This window comes from Notechis scutatus, chromosome Z (genome assembly GCF_049901735.1).
Source record: "Notechis scutatus isolate UNSWTSFEM ecotype Mainland chromosome Z, rNotScu1.2, whole genome shotgun sequence".
Lineage (NCBI taxonomy): Eukaryota > Metazoa > Chordata > Lepidosauria > Squamata > Elapidae > Notechis > Notechis scutatus.
The window spans coordinates 89,392,429-89,414,413 of NC_142025.1; the positions used below are offsets into that span (position 1 = coordinate 89,392,429).

The 21,985-nt window shown below is 35.9% G+C and overlaps 1 protein-coding gene across 1 annotated transcript in view; it reads left to right on the forward strand.

Moving 5' to 3' along the window:
* LOC113422078 (uncharacterized) overlaps positions 1 to 21,985 on the forward strand; it is a 131,558-nt gene that overhangs the window by 23,978 nt on the left and 85,595 nt on the right. Inside the window, exons 16-21 of the mRNA XM_087947337.1 lie at positions 2,016 to 2,159; positions 6,792 to 6,863; positions 8,360 to 8,503; positions 9,913 to 9,984; positions 11,493 to 11,639; positions 21,729 to 21,800. Coding sequence (XP_087803463.1) covers positions 2,016 to 2,159; positions 6,792 to 6,863; positions 8,360 to 8,503; positions 9,913 to 9,984; positions 11,493 to 11,639; positions 21,729 to 21,800 — 651 coding nt within the window. The remainder of the gene's footprint in view (positions 1 to 2,015; positions 2,160 to 6,791; positions 6,864 to 8,359; positions 8,504 to 9,912; positions 9,985 to 11,492; positions 11,640 to 21,728; positions 21,801 to 21,985) is intronic.

Here is a 21,985-nt window from a genome sequence, read left to right on the forward strand (position 1 = left end):
TGTTGCCAGAAAACTAATTGCCAATTGCAGGGCAAGGCCAAATTTGACATAGAGTCAAACAGAACTTTTCAAAGTTTGAATCGACCAGACAAACTAATTGCTTCCTGCAAAAGCTCACATCCCATTCACTTTTCTTTTATGTCTCATGGGGCCAATCATCTCAGAGGTGTGGCCTTACTACTGAGTCGACCCTGCTTTCTCAATTGTTCTTGTCTTCTGGTAGCCCTGCACATGCACAGACTGGGAACCGGTTTCATAAGCTCCCCCGTATCACTGCTGTCTGAGTCTGGAGGCAGCTGATGACTGCCAGACTGCCTGGCCCCATCTCTGCCTCCGATGCAGAGCCCTCGTCCGAACCCTCCTCAGTCTCCAAGACTGGCTTAGGTTCCTCCCCAACATCCTCACTACTGTCCAACTCTGCTGCCAACTCCATCAGCCACTGGCGGGTCACAACAGATTCAGCTGGAATTGTCGCTATTAGGTTGACAAAGTGGGGGACTTGAACTCTTCACTTAATAGATTTTGTTTTTCCATATTGAAATTTTAAGCAAATTGACTTTCTTGTGTAGTCCTATTGGAAATGAAGCTGGCTTTAAACATGGTACTGTTTTTGTGTCCTGTTTTTTATCAAGGTTCTCAACTGATAGATGCCTCTATTTTCATTAGTTTTCCCATTATGCCTAGAAAAGAAGTAATAATTGGTTTCCTTTCTCTATGTCTTTAAGGACATGTGCTTCCATTATATGGGCCTATCTGTGTTGACTCTCTCTTGTATCTGATGCCTTACCATTTGGTACATCTGACAATGGCCTGGAATCTTTAAAAAGGAAAGAAAATCCCAGTTTTTACCACCCTTTCTACCATTTTGGATGTAAAATGAAGCCTGCAAAATTCTGGCCAATTTCACATTGTTTTTTTTTTCTTTTAAAAAAGAAGAAGAAAGTACTACTTCTGTCTCCATCATTGAACTTGTAAAAAGAAAATAATAGTTCAATAAAAAGGTTTTTTTAAAAAAAAAATCTGCTGAATTCCATTAGACTTGAATTCAGAAATAGCAAAAAAGCAATCAAGGTCCCTTCAGAACCAAACAGTTAGTTTGGCAGCTCAGGACAGAATGGCCATGGATGACAATGATCAGTGGGAATGAATGTTGTTGGCATATAGTGCATCATAGCTAGTTAGAGTAGATGTATTTGCCTATGGTGAAATGACAGATCTATATCTATATTCAATTTGTTCAGCACAAATTGGAAAACACTATTTTCAATGTATAGGAGGGAAATAGAAGCTGGGGGGGACGACAGGTAGAAGTCTAACACCAGACTTTCCTGCCCTTGAAAAATCACCACACTGGTCTTGGTTAATATCTGAAGATCAGCCCTAATTTTTACCTGATAACCTGTCTTATCTTGAATCTTAGTAACCATATAGACTGATTTTCCCCAAGATAAACCCTAATCTGTTTTTTCAGGTCTTCCAATGGTGCATGTATCACTACTATAACCGACTCCATCCATCTGCTGCTGTCTGCCCTCTTGTTCTCTTTCCTTCCATCTTTTCCAGCATTAGGGTCTTCTCCAGAGAGTTAAATCTTCACATACTGTGTCAAAAGTGGGATAATTTGAACTTGGTCATTTATGCCTTAAGAGAAAATTCTGGGTTTATTTGTTTAATGGTCCATTTGTTTGTATCTCAAGAAGCTTCTCCAACACCAAAATTTTTTTAAAAAAATGTCAGTATTCTTCCTGTCTTGCTTATCGTACTAGTTATTATTTTGGGGTGGGTCTTCTAAGGGTCCATTCCTTCCTAATAAATTCAGTACTATCAATTCCCTTATTCTAAACCAACTTGCTATGCATGCAAATCAGGATGTGGTGAATTATATAAGTATTCCAAATCATATGAAATGTGATTAAGTACAGAATTCAGGTTGCAGTGTTTCATCCAAAAGAAAACAGTAGGTATATTTACTGATAATTCCCTAAATAAAAATGTGACTTTGTCTTACCCCTCAGTGTTGAAAGATACTATTCAAGCAATCAACAATATTAAAGAGAACAAAGTTTCTCTGAAGGACCTCAAAACCACCCTCCAGAATATGGGCATTTATTTATACCCACAGGAGTTCGAGGATCTAATTCAGATGATTGCAGCTGACAGTAAGTACTGCTGGAAGCACTCTTCTCAGATTCTTAGTGTTGATCTCTTCAGAAAGTGTCTCTTTTAAGGTAAAGATTTCTGTAACCCAAGTATCTGTTGGTGATTATATGGATATATACATATTTATAGCTTTCTATAAGTATATATATGTGTGTGTGTGTGTGTATGTGTGTAGGTTTAGGTGTGTTCGGGTCTTTTCCTGTGTAAGATTAAGAGTATCTTGGTGATGTTTCAGCGAGGTCCCACTCGCCATCCTCAGGCTGGTGCTTTCGGCTTCGTGCCAGTGTAAGCAGTGTGTGATCGGAGCTGCTGTCTCTCTATAAATACTGGTGGTGGGAGCTGGTGTGCTGGGCTGGTTGGCTGCACTGCTGCCTCTTGATTGGTTGATGGTGTTGATGTTGGTATAATGTGCTGTGTGATGGCCTTGGGAGTTTTGTTGTGGAGATATCCTGGATCTTGTGCTGTAATCTCCTGGGTCGTTTGTTCTGTAGTGATCTTTTTTCCATTAGCCTCTCGTGTTTTAACGGCTTGGGTAATGGGTTGTGTGGTGGGCTTCTGAGTTCTTTTGTTGTGGTATTCTGGGTCCTGCGTTGTAATCTCCTGGGTTGTTTGTGTTTTGATCTCTTTTCCATTAGCGTCTTGTGTAGTAACGGCTTGGGTAAGATCCAAGATCCAGGATATCTCCACAACAAAACTCACAAGGCCATCACACAGCCCACTATACCAACATCAACACCATCAACCAATCAAGAGGCAGCAGTGCAGCCAACCAGCCCAGCACAACAGCCCCCACCACCAGCATTTATAGAGAGATGGCAGCTCCGATCACACACTGCTTGCACTGGTATGAAGCCGAAAACACCAGCCTGAGGATGCCGAGTGGGACCTCACCAAAACATCGCCAAGATACTCTTAATCTTACATGGGAAAAGACCCAAACAGACCTAGACCTACATACCTGTACCCGTGAAAATCTACATATATATATATATATTCTTAAGTTTTCGCGGGTACTTACATGTATGGCATTCAGCTTTGTTCGGGTATTTTCCCACGTCATAGTAGTTGTGCTTTTAAAGTTGTAGCAACGTTTCAGCAGAATCTCATCTGCCATCATCAGGCTTCTGTATAGTGTTCATCTGTGAGTCAGGCTTTTACAGTGGTTTCAGATTTGAATTTGGGGCAGCCTATTGCTGTGCCAGAATGGTTTTTTTCTTCATCCTGATTGGTTGAGAGTCTTGGTCTGTGTTTATTGGTCTTGGAGTTTGCTGTGTTCTGCTTGATTGGTGTTTCTAATATCTTCTGTCTGTTTTTTGGCTCTTTTTGTATCTTGATTGGCTGGCAACATTGTGTTACTTTATTGGAGGCCTTTAGTGCAGCTTGGCTCCGGGTAAATGGACGGCTATCATTAGTTAGGAAGCTAGGTTTCATCTGGGTGCCTGGTTGGGGTGTGTTTGAGCTGGAGGTATCAGGGGGATCTGTTTGTGCCCAGGTGTTTGCCTGGCTTGTGGTGTGGAGATTTTTTTGTTTGTGAGTGCAGGCTTCCAAATGATTGACAGTCTAGTGGAATCATCTCTTCTGTTCATGCTTTCTGGTCTTTTTTCAATCTCTATGGCTTCTCTGATGATTCTGTGGCTGGGGTTTTCTATAGTGGCTAGGGTTTTGGTGCCATTGAAGTTGATACTATGACCTGTGGCTTCCATGTGTTGGACTAGTGAGGAAGTGTGTTCCAGCTTTTTGACTGCATTTTTGTGTTCATCCAGGTGGGTACTTATTCTTCTATTGGTCTGTCCAATGTATGTGGCCGGGCATGATGCACAGGGGACTTCGTATATGCCTTGGTTTTCCAGGTCAATTTTATCTTTGGGGTTTCTGAGGATGGCTGCTATTTTTCTGTCTGTTTTGAAGGCAGTCTTGATGTGGTGTCTGTGTAGTATCTTACTAATTTTGTCTGTAGTGCCTCTTATGTAGGGCAGGACAGCTGTTCCATAGGTCTGTTCATAGTTCGCTATACGGCCTCCCAAAAATACACAAAGAAGGCATACCTCTCAGACCCATAGTCAGCTCCAGAAGAGCACCACTACAAAACCTAGCTAAACACTTAGCAAAACAGCTACAGCCCCATGCTGAAACAGCAGCTTCACATGTACAAAACTCATACCACTTCTTGGAATTGATCAAAGATCTACATGTGGAGCAGGAAGATCTGCTTGTAAGCTTCGACGTGGTTTCACTATTCACTCAAGTCCCGATAAAAGAGACCCTGGAAATCATCAAAAATAAATACCAACCAGCTAAACACCTCATGGAACTAGCAGAACACTGCTTAACCAACATATATTTCATATACAAAGGACAAAGATACAAGCAAATTGAAGGAGCCCCTATGGGATCACCACTGTCACCCGTCATTGCAAACCTGTTCATGGAAGAATTCGAATCCAGAGCCCTGGCCAATGTCACCCACAAACCCAAACTATGGTTAAGATACATCGATGACACATTTGTTATTTGGCCCCATGGAAAAGAAAACCTAAAGAATTTCCTAACACACCTAAACAGCACACCCCCCAAAATCAAGTTCACCATGGAAACGGAAACAAACAAACAACTACCATTCCTAGATGTACTAATCTACAAAAAAACAGATGGCACACTAGGACACACCGTATACCAGAAGAAAACACACACTAACCGCTACCTCAACGCCCAATCCCACCACCACCCAGCACAGATAAACTCCGTGGCTAAAACACTAATTACTAGAACCAAACGCCTGGCAGACAAGACACACATCAAGACTGAACTATGCACCCTGACTAAAGTACTGACAGCCAACGGCTTCCACAAAAGCAAAATCACCGGCTTGATCCACAAAAACACACTGAGACATAATAGAGACCCAGAAGATGAACAGACCTATGGAACAACTGTCCTGCCCTACATAAGAGGTACTACAGACAAAATTAGTAAGATACTACACAGACACCACATCAAGACTGCCTTCAAAACAGACAGAAAAATAGCAGCCATCCTCAGAAACCCCAAAGATAAAATTGACCTGGAAAACCAAGGCATATACGAAGTCCCCTGTGCATCATGCCCTGCCACATACATCGGACAGACCAATAGAAGAATAAGTACCCGACTGGATGAACACAAAAATGCAGTCAAAAAGCTGGAACACACTTCCTCACTAGTCCAACACATGGAAGCCACAGGTCATAACATCAACTTCAAAGCTAAATGCCATACATACATGCATACATACATACATACATACATACATATGTTTTCATAGATTTTCATGGGTACAGGTATGTAGGTTGCAAGCAATCTTACATGGGAAAATACTCGAACACACCAAGACCTACATATACATATACATATACATATACATATACATATACATATACATATACATATACATATACATATACATATACATATACATATACATATACATATATATATATATATATATATATATATATATATATATATATATATACACACACACACACATACATACACACACACACACACATACTCACACACATACACGCACATACATATACATGAACACACACACACACACACACACACACATTCCAGCATTATTGACCCTTTCTGAGTCATAGAAAAGTTTTAGATGTTTGGACTTAGTTAATACTAGGATGGCGGATCACCAGAAAATCTGAGGGCTGTAGGCAAGAATCTGTGGTCCAGAGTTGTTTGCTGTTTTTGCTGTATAGTCCCCCTAGGCTGGTAAGAGTCTTTGGATTGTGGTGGGATAGAAATGTGAAAAATAAATTTAAAAGATAATGTAGCAAAAAGAAAAGCATATCTTTGGGAGAAAATGGAAAAACAGAAAAGTGCAAAAAATAAGAACCATATAAGTGACTTCCAACTTTCTTTCAAATAGATAATTACATTCTTATTGTCCCCCTCCTCTCTTATATATTTTGGATATTTTCTTAATTTTCAATCCATAAATATCAATTCATTTTTTTCTTCTTTCAGCAAAAGATCAGTATAAAGTTTTTCATTTTTCCAAAGTTCTTGTTGTTTGTTCTCTGACCAATTTGGTCAGTTTTGCCAGTTCTGACATTTTTACAATCCATTCAAATACTGTGGGAATTTCATTATTCTTATTTTATTTATTTATTTATTTATTTGATTTGCCAATTGTTTACAAGATAATAAGTATAAGTGTATACATAGTTGTGAATACATGAAATGGGTACATATAAGAAAAATAAAAGAAGAATAAGAGAAACAATAGGACAGGGACGGTAGGCACGTTGGTGCGCTTATGCACGCCCCCTACAGACCTCTTAGGAAAGGGTGAGGTCAATAGTAGACAGTCTAAGGTTAAAGTTTTTTGGGGTTTGGGGAAGAAACTACAGAGTCGGGTAGAGTATTCCAGACATTGACCACTCTATTGCTGAAGTCGTATTTCCTGCAATCAAGTTTGGTGCGGTTAACTTTGAGTTTGTATCTATTGTGTGCTCTTGTGTTGTTATGGTTGAAGCTGAAGTATTCATTGACAGGTAGGACATTGCAATGTATGATTTTATATAAGGGGCGAGGATTTAAGCAACTGCTGATTAACTGTATTCATTTTCCAGGAGAAGGAAAAGTTGATATTGGGCAAGTCATAAAGAAGGTTTTCAAACTAAAACGCTTTTCAGACATTGAAGGTGAGTGAGTTGAAACAGGGCAGGATATTTCTTTGGTAGAAATAGCAAAAGAGAAAAATAGTACTGAGTGGCTTATATCACCAGTGCAATCCACCTTTTTATTTATTAAACTAACTTACATAGCTTCCCAGAAGGGCAACATTGAATAGTGAAAAAAATAAAAACACAATATATTAAAGAGAAAATGAATTTTATTGAGGCTCTAATAATAATAATTTATCCCACTAATCACTCTATGCCAGCTTCATCAACATCTGGGGGGAAAGCCAGATTTTCACTGCTTTCCTAAAGAACAGTGGTTTCTGATTTTACCAATTCTCTTAAGAAGACTATAATTCAGGGAAAGGTAGAGGGAAAAAGAAGAGAATGGCCACTAGTAAGATGGATGAAATCTACTATAGTAGTGAGGGGGGCATCCATGCAAAATGAAAAAGACCAAGCTGGGACAGATCTTGGAGAAGATCTATCAACATTGCTGCTAAAAGTTACATTGACATGATGGCTCAAAATATATTTCTGACAATACAACCGAGTGTGCAGTTTCTGAGTGACATTAATGAGGAACACAAGTCAAATGATGGTGATTGGACGCTATCATATTTAGTGGTCACTCTTAGCATCTGAGTTTATTGACAAAGTTATCTTGCATGATCTTGTTTCTGAAAGTTTGAGTGAATATGAAGACCACTGCTTCTCTGGAAGTTGCTGAAAATGTCATATCTTCTTCCAAATTGTGCCTCTATTAGTCTTGAAAATTTAAGATGAATAAGGCCTGATGGTCACTTATACCTCTGGTCCTGGATGAGACTTTTGCATAACTTGTACTCCATGATTATTATCAGCGTGGGATCTGAAATTAGATTTTGCTTTTGAATCTGAAGCATAGATTTCTTTGAAATATGCCCAAGAGAATGCAAGATTATTTCCAAAATTGGAAGTGGGATTCTTGACTGTTGAATCTTAATGAACTATTCTAAGCATAAATAAACCAGGAAAGGTTTAATGATATGTGTTAGACACAAGTAAACTAGGACAGATTATGAAAATAATTTTCAAAAGCAATGTCTTATGTGATGTACTTATACATGTTTGGCTACATAAGTCCTGATGATTATTATCAGCCCTTTGAGATAGACCAGGTCAGAAAACAGTCTCCTCAAAAATGACTGAAACTATTTTACTGATATAGATCATTGTAACAGAATCTTGGAAGCCTAAATATGTTTTTCTTTCCCTTCCTCTTATAACTAGAGGAATTAAAGAGGAGCCCTAATAAAATTATTTTTAATATTTTCCCATGCTACAAACCTATTGCTGTATAGTTCTTCCAATATTATCTCTTTGGCTCGCTACAGTTGGATTGTTGGATTTTAGTGGGTATAAAATACATACAGTGTTGAAGACAATGTCATAGGAAAAAATACAGTAAGCCAATTATAGAAAAGCAAATATTTTTTAGAAGTCTAATCTTATTTCTCCCTCTGCCCTCTTCATAGTTCTGAATTATGTCATTGAGATCATTGACCAATTCAAGGAAACAAAGTTGAATGTTTCTGAAGTGGAGAACTCCTTCAGTAATATTGGAATTCATTTAAACAAGTCAGAATTAATGCAGGTCACTGAGATTTTGTCAGATGCTGGTGAGAATTTTGTTCCCACTCTGTTTTGGGGGAATCTGGTGGACATCTTGCTCAGAAGATGGAGTCTGGCAGGGATCTATTAGGGGAACTGGAGTTGAAATAGTTCTTTCAAAAGTAGCTGTTGGAAAACATGGAAAAATAATTGTGGATCAACTGATTTGATCAACCATACATAGCCATGGTGAATTTCATGTACATTTTGGGCCTTTCTTTAATACTGGAATTCCAAGTCACCCTGCATATAGTGTCACCAATACACAATAATGCAAAAGCACTCACCACTAGAATTATTTTTTATGAAATAAAAATAAAAAATAAAAAAACCCTCACTTTTTATTTATGGGAATTCTTCAAAAAATAAAAAATAGTGGATTCAATTTGCCTAGAAAAAGACCCAGATTACCTAATACATCTCCTTAGAGGGAAAAGCCAGTGTAAATTAACCAGGGTTTAAAGGGTATGCAGTGTGCTAAAGATGCTGGTGATAGGCAGAAATCTCCTCATTTTCCCTCTCCTCGTTGTCTTTTTCTGAATATCCACAATGGCCTTTTTCTGAATTACAAACCACTCTTCATCAATTGGGGGAGAGTATCTGCATCATGCTCTCCAGGTTCCAAGCATGTCCACCAACCTAAAAAGCCTTTTGGCCTTTGCCCTGACCCCAAGAAATTTACAACAGGCTAAAAGAAATTCAACATTACTACAGTGCTAGCTAGCAAAGGAAAAATAGCAACAAAACCCAAGATATCTGTAGGATATAATCTTGGGAAAGTCTGGTGGTTCAAAATTGTGTTACTCTTGTTCCCAGGAGCCTCTGAGAAGTAATGAGCAACCAACAAACTTGAGAGAAGAGAAACTTTGAAGAGGAACTTTTCTCTCTATGGAATTTTGATTTTGTTTGTTCTGCCCTTCACATGACCATTTGATGCTGTTGAAACTTGAATACTGAGGAATTGATGGTATAGAAATGGAAATAAGCAAATAAGTTTGAGATTTTCCATTTGGAAATAGACTTCCAGTGCCATCACATCAGCACTGTAGGGCTCACCCTGTGGGGGTTTTTTTTGCGGGAGAAGGGCAGATTATAACTACCTAGTTTCATCTTTGTTTCATTTGATCATTTACACTTTCTTAGAAATTCCTGGCCAAGGAATATGGGTTATCTATCCCTTTATTAAACTATTAAATATCTATCCCTTTATTAAACTATTTCTGGTGAAAATAAATTTTTAAACTTCTGTCTTTCCTGTATTTCTGAGCTGATTTCCTGACTTTAACACGTATGGTAGACAATCTGCCATTTTATGTGATGTTATTATCTATGGTTCATTATGCTGCACCAATATTAATAGCTCATTTGGTTGATCTGATAACATTTAATGGTTTCCTTTTTTTTTTTTCCTTTATAGCTGGTGAGACCGTGGATGTTAAAGAACTGATATCAGCTATGAATGAAACTAGACGATTTAAAAATTATACTGGTAAAGTTTTAGGAATGTGTTATGTGGGTAGCTCGGTGTCAGCTCTTTTCTGTGAGGTTTATATGCAACTTTACCACATCAGTAGTCAGTCAGTCACTCTTTTATTGATTGATTTATATAGTCATCCATCTCACACAAGTGACTTTAGCTGGCATACAAGGATTTAAAAACAAAACTCTTACACCATATAACCCCAGACAACCAATGATATTATGCAATAAGCCCACTCACAGGGAGAGAAAAAACACAACAACAATCACAACACTCAACTAACTTGACTCAAATGCTTATGAAAACAGCCAGTTCTTCAATGCCTTACAAAAGACTAAAAGGCTTGGGACAATCCAAATCTCCAGGGAGGTGATGTTCCATAGGATTGGCACAGCCACCAAGAAGACCTGACTCTAGGGTCCCACAAGAAACATTGATAGAAGGAACCTAAAGCATGCTTTCTGTAGCTCTAGTGAGGCCAGCAGAAACAATGGGAGAAAAGTGCTGCAAGTAGCCTGGCATATCATGAAGGTTTTATAGACTATAACCATCTGGAAGCCCGCTGGGAGCCAACACAGCTTGCAGAGCAGTGATTTTGATAATGAGAAATGCCAAAATAGCTGCATTCAGGACCAACCACAGTCTTTGAATGCTCTTCAAGGGCATCTCCATATGGAGTGCATTATAGTAATCCATAAGAGAAGTACTTAAGGTCTGAGTCACCCTGAATAGGACCTCCCTGTTGTGCACAATTGGCACACAAAACATCTGCAAATGTTCCCCTGGCCATGGCTATCCTTTACGCAGGAGGACATCCAAACTGTGCACCAAATCTGATTGGGGGAGAGCACCCCTACAGAATTAGATGGAAAATCTCTAGAACCACGGTCTATAAAACACATAGTCTTGCCAGGATTGAACCAATACTTCTTCTTCCCCCATCTGGACTCTTGCAGCATCCAGGCATCATTAGGAAAGGACTTAGTAGCACCAGTTGCTAGGCTTGGTGGTCGGGCGAAGTCGGAGGACACACAGGGAAAGAGAATTGTATGCCTTAATTAGAGCAATACAGTATGCCGTTTCCAGAAAAGAAAACAATGTGTTTCTTCTAATATTAGAACCACTCGGGTCTATTTTGTTTCCTATGCATCGGTTAGCAAAAGATAGCTTGGCTTTAATGAATATAATCTATACATCTATTTAAAGGATGGCTTTAACTTTGATGAATGATGTCTATGATGTCATGGACATAGTGTGAAGAAGGATGGATTCTCACCCCCCTACTGCCACCCATATATTTTGTGCTATGGCCCAGCCCACTGCTAGAAAGCAATCCTGGAACAGTTCCCTGAAGTTATTTCAATCTTTGGGAAGAATCCCTTCCATTCAACCAACAGAATTATCCATATTTCCCTTTAGGTTTATCAAAAACCTATGGGCTGCAATACTCATTCAAAATGAGAACTTTTGCCCTTCTGCATAGATATAAATAACATTGCTGATCCTTGCCTCTCTAGCTGTGCTTGACTGCGTCCTAGCTCTCAGGTTGATTAAGGAACACCAAGCAGCACGATTGAAGCTTGAAACAGAAACTCTCAGAACTATAGACCTGCCCATGGCTAACCAAGTGATTGGCCAAGCACTAAGGTCAGCAAACATAACAGGTAAGTGGCCAAGCCATGAGGAGAGATGTAGCTGTCCTAACGTTGTAATAGTTCTGTAGAAAAAAGATAGGAGTTGTGTAAGAGATGACCAGGCTGAGCCTAAGGAAGGGATCAAGTGCGTCTTAAGTCCTTTGCTGCCTTCAAGAGAGCTAAGTCCAGCCTACCTTGAATTTCATTGACTCTTTTTTTTAAAAACAAACTTTATTGAATATACAATTAAAATAAACGAACAAACACATACACAACATAGAAAAATAGAGAAAACAAAAAAAATGAATTAAAAGCAATTCCATTATCGACAGTTTGTAGTTCCTTATATGTTATTATTGGCGTCATATTTACAATTAAATCTTAATGCGAGTATATAGTTACTACCTCCTTTACGGTTTAATAATGTTTACTATTTATATTATCTATCTTTGTTCTATCCAATCATACCAACATTCCCAGCTCTTGTAATATTCTGATGATTCTTTATCCTTAAGTGCTAGGGTCAATTTATCCATTTCTGTACAGCTTATTATTTTCTGAATAGTAATTTCCTCTGTTGGAATATCGGCTTGTTTCCAACATTGTGCAAAAGCTAATCTAGCTGCAGTAAGTATGTATAATATTATATATTTGGCTTTTGGGGGGAGTTATCTATTGAATATCCCTAATAGGGAGAATTCTGGTTTTAATTCAATCTGCTCAGCCATTATTTCCTCCAACCATTTTTTGATTCTTTGCCAGTATTTTTGGGCTTCTGTGCAGGACCACCACATATGGTAGAATGTTCCGTGTTTCTTTTTACATTTCCAGCAATTCGGATTCATGTTAGGAGACATCTCCGTTAATCTCGAAGGAGAGAGATGCCATCTGTAAAACATTTTATAGGCATTTTCTTTATATGTTGCTGATTTTGTGATTTTATTATTCCTGATTCAGACCTTTTCTCATTCTATTAAGGTGATGTTATGTCCTATATTTCTACTCCAAGTTATCATATTGCCTTTGACTACTTCCTCCTCTAGTTCTATCTCTAATAAGTAGTTGTAAAATTTGGTTATATTTTTTTTGTCTGAACCTAGTAAGATTTTATCTGATTGTTATGGGTTACTGTAAATTCCAAAAGCTTTCTTATCCTGTCTATATCTATTTTGTATTTGGAAGTAAGTGCACCGGTCAATTCGTAGTCCTTGTTCTTGGAGATGTTGCCATGATTTTAAAGTTCCTGGTGCATCCAGTAGGTCTTTATATTTTATCATCTTGTTAAGATTCACATTGTTTGGGTGTATAATCGCCTCCATCATTGAGATCCAAATTGGGATCTTTAGATAGCGTTTTTTCTTTATTTTATTCCAATTAGCCAATAAAGAGTCTTCTAATTACATGTCTGTGGAAGTAATTCTGTTTGGTTTTCCCTGTGTCCCATAAAAACGCATGCCACCCCCTCTGTAAATCATGGCCTTCTAGAAATAATATTCTTTTATTCGATAAATGTACCCATTCTTTCAGCCATAATAAGGAGGCTGTGCTGTGATATAGTTCCCAATTTGGGAGTGCCCTGCTCTTCATATCTTGCATTGCTTTTAAATTTATTCTCGGTTTTTTCCCTTGCCAAATAAATTTTGCGATTATCCTATTGAGTTCCATAAAGTAGTTTTTATGTATTTTTATTTGTATTGTCTGGAACAAATAAATAAATTTAGGAAGAATGGTCATTTTAATAGTGGCAATCCTCCCTAGTAGGGAGAGTTGCAATTTAATCCATAGCTCTAGGTCTTTTTTAACCTATTGTAGTAGTTTGTTATAGTTATTTTCCATTAGTGTCTTACAATGAGCCATCAGCCATATTCCTAAATATTTAAATTTTTTTACCACCTGTAATCCCATGGCCTTTTCCAATTCTGATTTCTGTTTTTCTGTTAAGTTTTTTTGTAATTAATTTCATTTTTTCCCTGTTAATTTTGAGTCTTGCGATTTTCCCAAATTGATCTAACTCTTTCAACAATTCTTGACCTACTTCAGTTGGGTCCTCTATGAAAAAGACCATATCATCCGTGAATGACTGCAATTTATATTCTTCTTTCTTAATCTTTAACCCCTTTAATCCTGGGTTCTGCCTAATTCGTGTAAGCAGTGTTTCCAAAGATAGTATGAAGAGCAGGGGAGATAATGGACATCCCTGCCTAACTCCTTTCTCTATTTTTATTGAGTGTGTATATTCTCCATTAATTATGATATTTGCTTTTTGTGAGGCATAAATTGTGATTAAGATGTTTTCAAATTTAGTGCCTAGATTCATATTGTAAATTTGTTGGATTAGGAATTGCCAATTTAAATTGTTGAAGGCCTTCTGCGCATCCAAGAATACAAGAGTTACGATAAGAAATTATTTGGGTATAACAAAAGACAAAGTAATTGGGGATGAGATGAAAGAAATGCTAATTAAAGATATTATGTGGTCTGAACTAAAAACAGCAATAGAAAATAAAATAAAATAAAAACTCCAGGACCTGATGGGGAACTCTACAAGGCAATAGGAGAACAAATAGGACCCCTCATGGTAGAAATATATAATGAGGTTTTACTTGCAGCTAAAATGCCGGATTCATGGAGGGAGACATTGATTTCGCTGATTCCGAAGAAAGATTCAGATCCTCGACTCATACAAAACTATAGACCAATTTCTTTGTTAAATACTGATTATAAAATATTTGCTACTATTATAGCAAATAGACTAAAAAGAATCTTGAATGAATATATGCATAAAGACCAAAATGGATTTCTCCCCAACAGACAAATTAGGAACAAATTAGGAAAATCTAAGAATAGTGTTAAATGTTTTGGAATACTACAAAACCCATCTGGAAAAACGAATTTCTTTTTTTTTAATTTAAGTTTTTATTGGTTTTTAAAAACAAACATAAACAAACAAAACATAAAAACATCAAGCCATCTTCCATATGTATACATACAGTGTGCTGGTTGGTTTACAAATTGTTTTCGTAGTCTTCAATTACAATTACATTGCATATAATCTCATATTTTCAATCAAAAATTAAATACCTTACTATCATTATTAATCAATCATTTGACTATACTTTTATTCATTCATGTTTCACAAGATAATCATAATTTACTTAGTTTGTTTTATAACAGTTCATATTATCATCCCAAATCTATCCTAAAATCATTTTGTAGATATAATAAGAAAGAAGTACATCTTTATATATTTATTATTTTCTAAAAGTCTACATATTTCATTACTGTATTTTATTGTCTAACCGTTGATAGAATAGATCCCAAATTTTATCAGATTGTTTATCCTCTTGTTCTCTAATTTCAAATGTCAATCTACTCATTTCAGCACATTCCAATATTTTCTTAATGATTTCCTCCTGTGATGGTGTTTTCTCATTTTTCCAGTTTTTAGCAAATACAATCCTAGCTGCTGTTAATACATTTACAATCAGGTATTTCAAGTCTTTACTATATATTTCAGGTAAAATTCCCAATAAAAATATCTCTGGTTTCAAGTCTATATGTTTTTTTGTCATTTTTTCCAACCACATGTGGATTTTAGTCCAGTATTTTTTAGCATCTGCACAAGTCCACCACATATGGTAATATGAGCCAGGTGTCTGATGACATTTCCAACATTTTTTGGATTTATTCTTGAACATTCTTGCTATTCTTGTTGGGGGGAAATGCCACCTGTAAAACATCTTATACAAATTTTCTGTTTAATTAAATTTCTGTTTAATTCTGTTAAAATGACTGTTGACATTGTCATTTTATAATTTTGAGACCACAATTTTTGCCATTTCTCTAAATCAATCCCATATCCAAAATTCTTCCTCCAAGCAATCATAGTTTCTTTAACTTGTTCTTCTTCTAGTTTGATTTCTAATAAATATCCATACAATTATTTAATCACCTTTTCATCAGTACCTGTCAAAATCTTATCTAAATCAATCAATTTATCATAGAAACCTTCCATTTTAGAATCTTTATCATACCTTGAATGTATTTGCGCATATGAAAACCAATTCATCTTTATACCTTGTTCCTCTAGTTTTTGTATAGATTTGAGTTCACCCTTTTCATTCAATATTTCACCATATCTAACTGTTTGTTCCTTTTTGTATATTATAGGATAAGAAAATGCTTCAACAGTCGATAGCCAGACTGGAATTTTCAAATAACATTGTTTTTTAATCTTCTCCCAGTTTAACCACAGAGACAGTATATACAGTATAACCTGTATATAATGTCTTCTAAAATACCCCTGTGTTTTAGTTCCTTTATACCATAAAAAAGCATGCCACCCCAACAACAAATCATGTCCTTCTAATGTCAACAATCTAGTATTTCTTAGTGTTATCCATTCCTTAACCCACATTAGATTTGTAGCTTGGTGGTACAACTCCCAATTAGGCAAACCAAATCCTCCTCTAATTCTAGCATCTTGCAAAAGTTTTAACTTTATTCTTGCTTTCTTACCTTGCCATATATATTTCAACACAATTTTATTTAAATCTTCAAAGTAATCTTTTTCAAGCCTAATTGGAATTGTTTGAAACAAATATAAAATTCTGGGTAATATATTCATCTTGATTGTTGAAATTCTCCCTATTAATGACAGTTGTAAATTTTCCCATTTCGCCAGATCTAGCGCTATCTGCTGTTTAAGTTTGACATAATTATTCTCTTTTAGTGTACTACATCTTGCTGTCAAATATATCAGCAAGTACTTGATTTTATTTGTGACCTGAATTTTCAATAGGTCTGCCAGTTCTTCCTTTTGTCTTAATAGCATATTCTTTGTCAAGATCTTTCTCTTATCTTTATTTATTTTCAAACCAGCCACCTTTCCATATGTCTCTATCTTTTCTATCAATTTTGGTGCTGTTTCTAGAGGGTCTTCTAAGATGAAAACCAGATCATCTGCAAATGCTTACAGCTTAAATTCTTCCTTTTTGATTTTCATTCCTTTTATATTCTTTTCATCTCTAATATTTCTGTTTAGCACTTCCAAAGTTAACACAAACAACAAAGGAGATAGTGTGCACCCTTGTCTTGTTCCTTTTCTTATTTTGATAGTCTGTCAGTTCTCCCTCTGTCATTACTTTTGCCGTTTGCTTATAGTATATAGCTTCTATTGCTTGAATAAATTTTCTAGCGAAGCCCATCTGTTCCAGCAGTAATAACATGAATCGCCAATTCACATTATCAAATGCCTTCTGTGCATCTAGAAATATCAGAGCCATTTGTTTTTCAGGATGTGCCTCATAGTATTCCAAGGTGTCCAAGATTACTCTCATATTGTCTTTAATTTGTCTCTTTGGCAGAAATCCATTTTGATCAGGATGAATAAAATTATTTAGATATTTTTTAAGTCTTTCTGCCAATATTGAAGCAAAGATTTTATAATCTGCATTTAGTAGAGAAATAGGTCTATAGTTCTTAATTTGTAATGGGTCGGCCTCCTCTTTTGGAATAAGTGTAATATAGGCTTCTGACCATGATTTAGGTATCTTCTTCTTTAACATAACTTCATTCATAACTTCTAGCAATGGAAGATTCAATGATTCTTGTAATGTTTTGTAAAATTCTGCCGGAAGTCCATCTGGGCCTGGTGCCTTTCCATTAATTTGCTTCTTGAGTGCTTCAGTTAACTCCATCATCGTTATATTGCTTTCTAACATTGTTTCAATCTCTTTAGGTATCTGAGGTAAATTAGCATTCTGTAAGTACTGTTTAACTCTTTCCTCATCAATATTCTCTTGCATATATAGTTTCCCATAGAAGTCTCAAATGATTTCCTTCTTCTCTTTACTACCATAGCAAACTTGGCCTTGGTCATCTGTTAATTAGAATATTTTCCTTGATTCTTTCTCCTTTCTCAATTTGTATGCTAACCATCTACCTGGTTTGTTGGCATCTTCAAAGTAGTTCTGTTTAGCACCTCTAATTTTCTGTGCTAATTCTTCTTTTTCTATTTGACCCATTTGATGTTTAACTATATCCATTTTTAGCTTGATGTCCTTTTTCTGTGGCATTTTCTGTAGCTCTTTTTCAAGTCTTTTATACTCATCCTCTAAGGCCTTGGAGGCTAATCTTTTTATAGTATTCCTTTTCCTTGTATAGTTTATTATCAAGCCTCTAACATATGCCTCCATTGAATCCCATACATTGTGCATTGATGTATCTTCTTTTTTGTTTTCTCTAAAGAAAAAAGCCAATTCTTTCTCCATCCACTGTGTGAAGTCTTTTTCCTTTAAAATAGTATTATTTAATGTCCATCTAGATCTTCTTTTTCGTCCTTTCCATTTAATTATCATTGGATTGTGATCTGCCCAAGTACTTGTTTCAATATTTATTTCTTGAATATTAGTTATTAATTCTGTTGACATCCGTATCATATCTATTCTGGACCATGATAAGTGTCTATTTGAATAAAAGGTGTATTGTTTAGTTTTAGCATTTCTTCCTCTCCATGTATCTTTTAAGTTTCTTTCATCTACCATTTTAAAAAAAAGATTTAGGGAGAGTCTTTCTGTTTTGCTTTATTGTTTTCTGTGCTGTATAGTCCAATTTATTGTCTACAATTCCATTAAAATCTCCCATCATAACTATATTAGCATAGTCCAGTTCAATTATTCTCATATGTAATTTTTTGTAGAATTCTTCTTGTTTGTCATTCGGGGCATAGATTGCAATCAGGAGTGTTTTTGTATTATTGTCCATTATTTCCACCATTAATATTCTTCCGTCATCAGTGGTATAAATCAATTTTGCTGGGATGGTCTCTTTAATATATAAAACCACTCCTCTTTTCTTACATTGGGTCAAGGTAGTAAATATTTTCCCTAGTTTTGGCTGTATCAACAATTATTCATATTATTTTTTAATATGTACTTCTTGTAGACAAATTATATCAAATTTTAATTTCTCTAATTTATGAAAGGTTTTCCTTCTTTTAACAGCTGAGTTAAGTCCATTTATATTAATTGTAATCAGTTTTTTCTCTTCCATGGTTATATTTTGTAGTTAGGTTTAGCAGCTCTCGTAGATCTTGGTTCACGTTGTTCTTTGGCTTCCACCTTTCCACCTACTGCACCTTCTTCTTTTTCAATTGCCATTTGGCAGTCCTCTTGGAATTCAATTAGTGAGATTTCTTTTTCTGCCTCTTCCTCTTTCCCTCTAAAAAATTCTGTATAAAATAATTTCGCTTTCTCAATTGAGTCAATTCTATGTCTCTATTCTTGCCATGTGAACATTAAACCTTCTGGAATCAGCCATCTATAATTCACCTCTTTTTTAAGTAGCATTTTAGTCAGGAATCGGTATTCTCTTCTCATCTCTCTCACTCTTCTGGGTATTTGTTTCAAAACCACAATCTCCTTGTCTTTATATTTCAATGTTTTCTCTTTTGCCACTTGCAATATTTGCATTTTAATGGCTTTCTTTGTAAATCTAATGTGAACTTCTCTTGGTAAGCTATTTCTCATCCCATATCTTGTGAAAACTCGATAAACCTCATCAATTCCATCCATCATCTTCTCTTGAGTTATTTCCAAAGCTTCAGCCAGTATTTCTATCATTATCTCAGCTAGGTTTTGTCCTTTTTCTTCCTCTACATTTTGGAATCTAAGATAGAATTCTGATCTATCCATCTCCCATCTCAACATACCACTTTTATCTTGTTCAACCACTGTTAATCTATTATCAATATCTCCAATCTTCTTGTCTCTTTGTTTATCTTCTTCAATTTTTTGGAATCTCTCATCATACTTCAACATCATTTGTTGGATGTTCTCCACTTTTTCATCAGTTTTCCCTGTTCTTTGTTCAATGTTCTCTGTTCTTTGTTCAATGTTCTCTGTTCTTTGTTCAATGTTCTCTATTCTCTTTTCAATATTCTCTGATCTTGCTTGAATATTTTGAATTCCTTGCCTAATCATCTGCAGAGTCACTTTTTCTTGTTCTTTTTCCTGCTTTAACATTGTCTGTATTGAACATTGTCCTCCAGATGGTGGGGAGGAGGAAGTAGAAGTTGAAGAACCAGGAGCTGTTAGTTTCCTATTCATTTTAAGCAATTCAAAATCTTCAGGTTCTTCTAAACCTTAATCCAATTGTGAAATAACCAATTGTAGTTCGAAGTAAAAATAGTAGGGAAAAAAAACACCAAATAGTAATGATAAAAAAAGAAGAAAAAAAGAGGACAAAATTTCTTCAGGTTCTTGTATACCTTAATTCAATTGGTGGTTAGATGAAGAAAAAGGCTTTTTAAAAAAAGGAAAAATTCTTCAGGTTCTTCAACACCTTAATCCAATTGAGAGGTCTCAAATAGAAAAGAGTACATAAAAATAAACCAGAAAGGTAGATGAAAAAACAAAAATACCAGGAAAGAAGAAAAAAAGGCTGTTCCCTTAAAAAATAGGAAACATTAATACTAAAGCTTTCCCTTTCAGATAAAAAGCAAGCGTAGAGATTGGACTTCCAAAGAAAAAAAAAGAAAAATAAAGATAAGCTCCAACAAAGCCAAAGATCCAAATAGCTATTGCAAAAAAAAAAAAAAAGATAAAATGAAATAAAATAAAGCTAGTGAGGAGGGATAGCACAACTTAGAAAAAGTAAAAAGAGCACATTGCACTTTGTTTAATTATCCAAGGCTCTTATTATAACTCTCTTCTCCAAAAACTTATCACCTTTTTTCCCCTAGGTTTCAACACCAGACTCCAGCTGTTGATAGAAACCCAGAAGAGCACCTGCAATAATACTCTCCCATGCTCTTCCCTCTATCTTATCAAACAGGCAGTGTCCTTGAAAAAAAGTCTCAATTCTTTCTCAGCTTTGTCCAGTCAAAGGAAAAGTAGAGTATTTCCAAGCCTCTAGTTGGCAGTGTTACAAAGTTTCTTTAGATTTCACTTTCCCCCCTCCTTTTTCGGCAGAGTATAATAAGAATTAGTTAAAAAAGGAAGAAAATATTTTTAAAAAAAGACTAAAAGGGAGTCTCTGGCTTAATATATTATAAAATCAAAAAGGGGCAAGAAAAGAGTAGATTTAAAAAAAAAAAAGGAAAAAACCAGTCCAGTTTCAAAATATAGGATCATCAGCAAAAAAATAAAAAAATAAAAAAATGACTTTGGCATTCCTGTTTAAAATCGCCACATTCACTTCTGTCAAAAGACTTTTACAGATTCTTTCTTTCCCTTAGGGTGTCCTCTCAAATCTTTAAATAAAGAAAAGTTCTCACCAAACCGGCACACTTTCTCTTTCGTTCTCTTTCGTTTCAGAGCTGTCCCAACTTCAGCAGCTTTAATGGCTGCCTCTTTGCCGCTGGCAAAAAGAGCTTCTCCTGGATCTACCAGGGACTTTGCAATATCCCTGGGATCGACAGGATACGCTCTTTACATTCACCGTCTCTTCAGGATGGTTTAGATCCACTTGGACCGTCCAGGAGCAAAGATATCGGCAGCGATCTCAGATCTCCAAGATTGCAGGCCGTATTGTCGCGATGCCAGCTCTCCCCGGAAAAACAAATTTCATTGACTCTTATCTACCACCAATTTGCTTTGACCATTAGTAGTTCAAAGTCTTGTAGAGAGCGTTAGCAACCATTTTGTTCCAAAACTTTAGATATTTTTTTTTCTGGTCAAAGTACATTGTCTGAAAATGTCAATTCATTCCTAATGGTTTGAGACTAGGTTATAAATATGCCAGCCTTCTTCTAACAATATGCTTAATTGGGTTAATGGGAAAGAGAGTTAGCAAATTATGAGAATTCCAGAATGGTATTAGGCAGAGAAACCACATTTTTTTGATGATTGGAAGATATATTTTGGCATGATATTACAAGAGAAAAGATTTATGAGAAATAAGTAGAATAAAGGAAGAGCTATTCATGGAAAGGGGATATTAAATGAAAAGCTCTCTTCTAGGTTTTTGAAAGTTATTCCAAGTAGAGTTTGTTTTGATTTTGATCAATTTAATTTCAATTTTTGTTCTTATTTTTGGTAGCAAATTACAAAATATTGGAGGGAAGAATTTCACAATTGGTAATAATTGTTTATCTCTCTTTCCCAATGCAACTTGTAGAAACTGGGCAGGCAAAATTTAATAACTTCTTGAGGATATTGATGAGGAATCCACAACTTAAAACTTCTGCAGGTATGATCTGGAGGTCCTGCATAGGCAATAGTGCTCTGAAAGACAGCATAGAACTAATCATTTATTTTATAACATTTACATTTCTCTTGTTTTAAATCTATTTATTTAGAACTGTTTATCATTAATATTAAAACAGTACAGTGACTAAGTATGTTGCTTCTTGTGCAAGAGCTCTCTCTTGCAAA